Raw genomic sequence first — 9,135 nt, 5'->3', positions numbered from 1 at the left:
AAATTTATTATATTATATTATATTTTATTATTTTAAATATTATTTTAAATTTTGTTAAATTTATATGTTGGATTGTATCAATATATTGAATATTTAATATCAAATATTTAAATTTGATTAATTTATAATTTTTATTTTTTATTTATATTATTTTTATTAATATATTTTAAAATTTAATTATTGTAAACATATTCGATAAATGAATATCCGTTTAATTATTTAAATATTTTTATAATTGGATAAGGTACCCGCTATATATTTAAATATTAATAAATATATTTAATATTATTTAATTTAAATAAATTTTAATCGAGTTCGGATATTATGCGATTATTTTTATTTGAATTAGACAGAATTAGATAATATATAAAAAATTTTAAATAATTTTATAACAGATTCAAATATATATATTTTTTAATCGGATTAACCGAAAACTCAAATTAGAACTTTGAATATATATATATTATTTTTCGCAATGAATTGCGTATACATACACTAGTATTGCATCAATGGATTAACGGCCTGATGAATGAGGGGTACATGATTATTCAGATGCAACGGATATTCTGAATCGATTCTCAAAATTACGAGAGAAGCTGAAGCAAGCCCATGATGCGACGCCGCTGAGTGTCCTTTTCATCCTTTTTCTTTAAAATTCAAACCCTGCAACGCTATGTTTGTTGGGGAGGGAAATGAGTGGAAACGAATCCCTTGAATTTCCTTTCATTGTTTTGAATTAAAAATATTATATAATTTTGATATTTCGTTTGCGCCAATTCTTTTATTTATTTGTTTTAACAATTAAAATGAGATATTTATTCTTTAAATAAAGTACAAAAGTTTAAATAAGCTTTAAAGGTTAAAAAAATCAGACCTTAAAAAGCCTAATATAAATAAAGATAAGCTTAAAAGAATCCAATGTTAAGCTATTGCTATAGAACCATCACCCCATAGTTAAAAGCCTTGACTTTTTGTTAAGCTTGTAAAGATGGAACTTAATTTGCAAGGCCATCATGCTTCTTTGATGAAATTTAACTCAAAATTAAAATAGAGACACAAGATATTAAAATAGCTAATACCGAGGGAGGAAGAGAGAACTCTCCATCATCCGGTCTTTTATAGAAATAAATATCTTTAACCCATCAAAATTTTGAATTGAGTCATTGAAGGATATAAACACTCGGTCGATAATATTAAAAAAAATAGACTAATACACTTTAAGCCGCCATCGAAATATTAAAAAAATGTGGCTAAAAAACACAAAACTAATAATAAATTTATAGATTTTTCTTGTAAGAAAAGTGATAAAACCTAAATCTAACCTCAAAAGCCTACTATAAGAGCAATAGATCTTCTTTACCAAAGGAGTCCAAAAAAGCTTATTGATAGTGTTGAATCTCCTGGGCTATTAATTCTATTTTAATGAGTGTTTATTTTGTCTCTAATTTTTTATTTCGACCAATTTACCTCTTTCTTGATTACTTTTAAAATCATAGATAGAAATATATTAATTATAAAAACACAAGTTAAATTAGATAATAAGAAAAAATACGATGAAACTGAAATGGAAAAGATAATTCTAGCCTAAAGAGGCCCAAACCACCCTTCAAAGTCACTAAGGTTACTAGTTTTAGAGAGTGAGAGAGGCCAATACGAGAGAATGGTTTGAGTATTCAAATGTTCCACCTAAAATTAGTGATGACTTTAAACAAAAAAGGAATTGAAAAAGTTTTCTCAATATTTTTTTTTTGAAAAGTGAATTTTTATACTCTAATTGACTTATTTTCTAAAAACAAGTTATAAATGACCTATTCTCAATCTTTTATTAATTTTAAACTAATTATTTTAAATTAATATTAACATCTTTAAATACTAGACCTTAAACTAACAATATACATGTATCTTAAAATTATCTCTAAATCTTAATGTTATTATTTATTTACTATTGGTATTCTCATTATTAATTTGACTTTTGAAAATATTTGTATATGCCTTATCTATTGATATAGTTGAACATTGTAATTACCAATAATATTTGATAATGACTTAAAAAGATTTTATGGTTATTTGTTATTTAAATTAAAAAAATATGATTATAAAAATATATTTGTGGTCTAATTCAAGTGGTAAGAGAGTTTGTTTTCAAGAGTGAGAGGTCATAAATTTGAGTCGTCGCTTGCCTCCACACTATGTGAGTTTTTACTTTTTATGGCGAGTGTAAAGGAATGACTACCTCTATTGTGTAGTCTGTAGCCATTAACCCTATGATGAATAAAAAAAATTCTAAATTATTTTTAAATTATATATATTCTTATAGTTGGAAAATATATCTTACTCATTAATGTGTTTTTTCATGTTTAAGAATGTAATATAAATTTTAATATTAGCTACTAAATTCAACATCTATTTCAAGTTTTTGTTCCTTTACTATTACTTTTTTATATATTGACAAATAATATTACTTTATCATACATATAATACTAAAAATAAGAGAACTTATTTTCTATTAAGTTTGGTGCATTAATTGTAAGAGAAGAAAAAAGACAAAAAAAAGGGAGAATTCATTTTAGATATATAGGATTTGAAAAGGAAATATTTGGGCAATGATATCCTAAGAAATGTAGCTTTGGCTTTTGCTAATTAAAAAATACCAAAAGAAAAAATTTATAACTTGAACGTTTTCATTGTCTTTCTTTTTAAGTCTAAGTTGGCATTGCCTTCTACCACATATCTTTTAATCTTTTGATTTAAAACTTTTATCTTTTAGGTATGCTATCTTTAATAAACAAATTAACTTATGTTTCCTTTTTCTAAAAACATATATGCAAAATAGAAATAATAAAAAAAAAATTTAAAGTTTAGAATCTAAATTTTTTAGATGCTCATACTAAGTCAAATTAACTCATTAATCATATTTTAAAATGAAATGTGAAGGATAATATTTTTTTTTTCTTTATTGACTTATCAAATAGTGTTTATTTCGATCAAGAAGAGAAAAAAAGAAAATAAAAATTCGATTGCTCTTGTTAACTTTCGTCTGCATTTTAAAAATAAAAGAAAAAGTAATTATATGTATCAGTATATTATATCTCTTATTGATAATTTTTTTTATTTTTTTATTTCTTTTTAAATTGAAAAGAGATTATAATTGTTATAATTAGATTTATTTTTTATTTAAATTCTAAAAAAAATATAATATATATATATATATATATATAAATTTTTACGACATTCTACGTGACAAAATTTTATAAAGTTATGTTATATTTTTGTAATGAAAAATAACATTATGACATATTTATAAAATATTAATTATAAATATTATAAAAGAATTAAATATGATATTAAATGCTAATATGAATATGACAATAATTTATGTCTTATTTAAATATAAAACTATTGTATTAGTTAAGAATATTATAATAAATATAAGAATTGTTATAACTACTACATATTATAATAAAATTTATTATTTTTATAATAACATATATGTTTATATTTATATATGTGAAAATAAATAGTAAAAATATAAAAATACTAAACTTAGAAACATAAACACAGTTGATATAAGTTTTTGATGTTTTGAAAAATTTATTGATGTAATATAATAAATAGAAAAAAATTCTTATATATATTATCAAAAGTAAAATTATAAATAAAATAAATATTAAAAAATCTACCAATTTAACTTATTAAAAATAATTATTATATATGGAATTTTATTAGTATAAGAAATAAATAAAATATTAAGATTGATAAATATATATACTTCTTTTATATTAAATATAGAAATTTTATAAAAATACATTATAAGATATTAATATAGATATAAATAAAATAAAATTTTATATTAATATAATTGTAGATAAAATTATATACAATATATAAAACACAAATTTTAAATATAAAATAAATAAATAATTATAAAATAGCAAATTTGCAAATTACTAGCTAATGTATATATATTTTTCTTTTCATTCATATAATTTCCTTGATCTTCCTTCCTTCCTTGCCTGATTTAGCTACCAAACAGAGCGTAACCACTCTCATTCTTTATCTTTTCTTTCATGTAGTTACCTTAAGTTCCTTTCCCTTGCATGGTTTAGCAACCAAACTACAGTGTGAGCCGTTGCTTCTAGTTTTTCTTTTCATTTTCTTCCATTTTCCTTGCTCAGCACTTTCATCAAAGTTCTAACCGTCACTTCACTCTCAGCTTTTATCACTCTCTCCCTCCCTCACTCTCTGTATCTCTCTTTCTCCCTAACCAAACCCAGATCATTATAAAAGTCATGGAATGTGAAGTTGCTAATAGTAATAATAAAAATCCATTTCCCTCAACTGCAATTTCACCACCTCATTCATCGCTGCCAATTTCTGCACCTATATCACCACTGAGAAGGCCGAAAGATGAATACTTTAGGTGTAGAAAGCTAGGCCACTGGGCCAATGAATGCCCAAATAAATCCTCAAAGAAATCAGCTCAATCAAGTCCTTCTAGCTCTAATAAGAAATCCATCAAGCATGGTTCTATTTCTCCAATGGTTCGATGTCTTTGTGGCAGAGGCTTTTGTCTCATTCTCATTTCCAAGACAGAAAAAAACCCTGGCAGGATGTTTGATACTTGCCCTGGCGATCAAAAACTGGTTAGTATTGTTACTTGTTTGATTTTTATGGGAATATGGTAATTTTAGATTGCTATTTGTTTCCTTAAATTTCAATATTTTTATTTTTTTCTCAGGGTAAGTGCGGGTTTTTCAAGTGGTATGATCAGTTCAGTTGTATTACTACTAGAACTCCTATGTGCCCTTGTGGTGCTGGGATTTGTAGAGTTAATAAATCCAATGACCCAAATGGAGAATTATGGTATTTTGCGGCTAATCTAGCCAGCTGGTACCAAATCTTAGAACTATATATCAATTTGATATCAAGGTGGTATCAAAAGTAAAGACAAGAATATCAATTTAGTCTAAATGTCCAATTTCCAACAACGGAGTGTGACTTGGCAAGCCGAGGAGGTATATTCCGGTTGTTTTGTTCCCTCGGCGTGTGCCAAATCAATTAACTTTGTCCTCTCAATTAACTTTGTCCTCTCAGCTTGGCATGTCACCCTCCGTTGTCGAAAATTGGACATTTAAACTAAATTGATATATTTTTCTGTACTTTTGGTACCATTTTAATTCAAATTAAAGCCTTGTATCAAATTGATATACGGTCTTAAGGTTTGGTACCAGCTGGACAATTTACCAGTATTTTGCTTGCCGGGTTAAGAAGGTGTGTTCTTTTTCTTTGCTGATAGCTTTCTGATAATGAGCAAGCAGGACTATGATTCAGTTTTTCTTTTTCTTGTGTTTTCTGCTTAAGTTAAATGATAAGACGTAGTGTGAGGCAAATTCTCGTAATATTTTATATTGTTTTCTCTTATAAATGTAAGGTTTTGCTGGTTCTATTGTAAGGTATGAGTTAGTTCATGAACTTAAACAATAGTTATTGTCTTATTGATCTTGTTACTTTTAGGACAAGGACTGAAATTGGATGATTTGATGGCTAGAAACGTTAACTGGGTGAAGTTTTAGATTTTCATGAAGCTTATTATCTATGATCTTGAGTTGCTTTTACTATCAGCTCGCAATGGGTTAGGCATTTGGTGGCTGATTTTTACTTATCTCTTCTTTCTGAATTCTGGCTATTCTATAAGACTGAAAGCATGTGATACTTCTATTGTAGAAATGCATAAAGAAGGTAAGTTCCAACTTAGGCCATCTTCTTTTGATGCTGGCCTGACTAGGGAGGAATTTTTAAATTGTTCACTAAATAAGTAATGCTCATTTCCATTTCCCTTAGTGTTTTCAATGAGAACAGAAGACTTTCCTTCTGCTGATTTATTTCTCTTACTTTTGGTTCATATATTTAATGCTGTAATATTACGACAAGGACCTGCACCAAAAGCAACTCATGAGCTATATTTAGTGTGATGCAACCCAAGAATATGAGGTTCAGGTTCTTGTAAATTTTAATAAAGCTTACTGATGCTTTCTTTATTCTTCTTTGTTTTCATTTTTATTTTCATTATTTTATTTCCTGTTCTAGTTCTTTGCATAACAGGTATGTAGATCTAAAAAAATACTTTTGCAGAGAATTAATGGACTGATTCAATTTCTTTTTCTGTTTGAGGCTAGATAATTTGGTGACATTTTCAGTTTTTGTCTTAATACTGCTGCTGACTTGGTTTGTGTGAATTCATTTGCAGTAAATGCTATTATGTGCCTGTAAATCCTTTCTTCATATATTGCAACCGATAGTAGGATATACAGAAATTTAAAATCAGTTCATCCTGCATCAAAGTTTAGAAGTTTTCATTGGGTTATGTATCTTGTCATTGTGACAGTTCCTTCTAGTGCTCTTTAGGTGTTTTTCATGATCCTAATGAAAATTTTGGGACTTTGATGCAGAACCAAGGAGCTTGTAAGTTTAAGCAGCCTGCAGGTACGAACAAAATACTATGAATCAAAGGGATGGGCGTGAAAGCAATGGATGTTATTCTCTTTTATCCAGTTTTGATGCTGAAAGTAATGACTTGGACAAGAAAGAAATGAGTTCTGAGATAAATGTAGAGTCACCACTTGCACAAATTGCTGAAAAATTCCCCAGATTTACCAGTTGTTGCTCCACATTCAGACCAAGAGGACATTCCCGATACGGGCATAGTCATGCAAGAGGCAGAGTACTTGGATCCCATGACAGCAAAGCCACTTCAACCTTTCTAACTAATGGCTCAATCACAGTGTCCTTGCGTGAAAGAGTCATGGAGGGATATTTCTGTTGTAGGGAATACCATAAGTAAAGATCTTTGTTTTCTGATTTTTCTTTTTCTTTTTATATTGGTTTGGCATGCTATGGGGACAGAGGTTGTGGATGTGAGGGTGTTTGTTGTTGGTTTTCACTTTAGCATTTAATTATTGTTACTAGCATTATCAGCTTACAGATATACTACAGTTGAGAGTTAGCACATATACAGCACCTAGATGCTCAAAATTCTGCATCTATGTGGAATCTCAATATGTCACAGTTCTTCCAGCCAGACTCGTGCAGTCTCCAGTGCTTCCCTTGCTGCGTCACGCACAGACTCTCTCAAGCTGTTCAAGTTCTAAAGCTTTCATCATTTCACGTGATGAAAGCTTCCATGCTTAATTTTGACTCTGACATGTCCTCAAAACTTCGTCAACACGAGCTTTGAGTGATGACATCTCTGCCTCGCAATCAACCAACTGTTTCTCAAGTTCAACAAGTATGCCTTTAACGCGCGAGACTTCTTCATGAAGTAATTGAAGGTGATTATTTGAAGCTATGTATGCAGCTTCTGCCTCAGTGTGGAGGCCACAAACATTATTAAACTGAACTTTCTTGCTCTCATGTCGCTTAATTAGTTCTTGAGAGGAGGAGCCTTTATGGATGGACCTCTCAATTGAATCAAGTAGTGATACACTGTGGATGTATTTTTTCACACCCTCTACAAAGGGACAACACTCAATGGGCAGCTTCTGAAAGGCGAAAAAATGGGTTCTGCCATCTTTAACATTTGTGTAGGATCAAGTGGATTCATAGACTCAAAAAGACCAAAAAGAACTTGCCCAAATGTCTTCAAGACTGATTTCGATGAAACATTGTTTTCCTGAAAAATACCTGAAGATTCTTTGAGCTCCGAAGGCTCTGAAGAAACCATGCCTGAAAGCTGAGCGTCCTGCCTAGGAGTTCCTGATGCTGGCATGTTTATTTCAGCGTCCGAGACTCTATGTTGTAGTGAATGAGCCTTCAGTATCAGACATGTCCATATCTTGCGGAATGGTAAGAGGATCAAAGGAAGGGAAAATACCTGCTAAAAGTTGAGCAAGTCAGCACCAAGGATATAAGAAGAAAGAACATACATACTGATCTATACATGCTTACAAACAAAGATAGGCACAGCAGGAGGATCTTTTAGGCAGTGAGAAGGAGGAAAAGCAAGCCGACCCAACCAACCATAGAAATGAATACCTAAACTCCGGTAAATTACATCTACCAACCACCAACGGGGAGAAAGAAAAGTTACCTCCTTTGGATGGTATGATAACATAACTATGTAAATTTGTGCTGTATATTTATGTGAATTAATCCATGCCTGCCTCCCTGATCTCTCTTCCCCTCTCTTTCTGGCAAAAGTATATTAGAGTACATGTTCAAAGTGCTTAGCTATTACATGAGGCGCTCAGATCTAGTTGAGCTTTGCTAGACCTGTACACAGGCAGGTCTCGCCGGGCTCCAATTGATCTTAAGATTCTTGGCTTGGACTAGGGTAGGGTATTTCCATTTAGTTCAGAGGCCTATTTACTTTCAGGTTCAATGTGACCAAAGCCAAGTATAAAGTGTCTTAAATCAAGATTCTAACCATCCATTTCAGTTATCCACTGGCCAAGACCGATTAATAGAACTGGTGAAAGCAATCCTATTTATTTATTTTTAGCTCGTAATTTCTTTTTTATCTTACTTTTTATCCACTTATGTAAGTGTTATTTTTTTCTTCTACCACCGATTGATAGTATGATAAAGACCGGCTTTTATTAAGTAGTTCAAGATTTTGAATTCAAATTTTAAAATGATAATTTTTTAAAAATATTTTTTCTAAAGTATTTACAATTTCAGTTTGGTTGGATCTTTCTTTCTGATCGTAGAATTGATATTGTGGTAATGTGTTTGGACATGGTCAAACTAGCAATAGTTCTATGAATATTCTGTACGGAGAATAATTCATATAATTAAGATTTTATTTGGGTCTTTCTACACGGCTCTAAAGTTGATATTGCAATGTTGGATTTGGAAATATGGTCTAAGCTTGCTATAGTCTTTTTACCCAGTTCTAAAGTTGATATTGCACCGATGGATTTGAGCATATAACCTAAGCTTGCTATATTGGTTCTATGAACATTTTGCAATAGAGATAAACTCATATAGTTAAGATTTTACTTTGGTTGGATCTTTCCGTCTTGACTCTTCTGAAATTGATATTACGGTGATGATAGTTTAAACTAACTATGGTCATATGAATATTTTAAATAGAAAAAAACTCGTATGGTCACGACTAGCGGGAATTGTTACCATTGG

General features: G+C 29.8%; 1 protein-coding gene and 1 pseudogene across 3 annotated transcripts; one reads left to right on the top strand and one right to left on the bottom strand.

The window, feature by feature from the left end:
* The first annotated feature begins 4,078 nt into the window (after positions 1-4,078).
* Positions 4,079-6,987, top strand: LOC107260772. Of its 3 annotated transcripts, none has more exons than XM_015715209.2 (3): positions 4,079-4,643; positions 4,739-5,271; positions 6,450-6,987. In XM_015715209.2, the coding sequence occupies exons 1-2, from the start codon at positions 4,290-4,292 to the stop codon at positions 4,943-4,945; spliced, it is 561 nt and encodes a 186-aa protein (XP_015570695.2). In that variant the 5' UTR covers positions 4,079-4,289; the 3' UTR covers positions 4,946-5,271; positions 6,450-6,987. The 3 variants fall into 3 exon arrangements, with proteins under 3 accessions (XP_015570695.2, XP_015570696.2, XP_048233493.1); XM_015715210.2 differs by having other exon boundaries at positions 6,248-6,987; XM_048377536.1 differs by lacking the exon at positions 4,739-5,271.
* A 73-nt stretch (positions 6,988-7,060) lies between these two features.
* Positions 7,061-8,334, bottom strand: LOC112533788 (annotated as a pseudogene).
* Positions 8,335-9,135: the final 801 nt, after the last annotated feature.

The sequence above is a fragment of the Ricinus communis genome, chromosome 8 (genome assembly GCF_019578655.1).
Source record: "Ricinus communis isolate WT05 ecotype wild-type chromosome 8, ASM1957865v1, whole genome shotgun sequence".
Taxonomy (NCBI): domain Eukaryota; kingdom Viridiplantae; phylum Streptophyta; class Magnoliopsida; order Malpighiales; family Euphorbiaceae; genus Ricinus; species Ricinus communis.
Note: the sequence above shows the minus strand (reverse complement) of the source record. Positions and strands in the feature narration are given on the sequence as shown.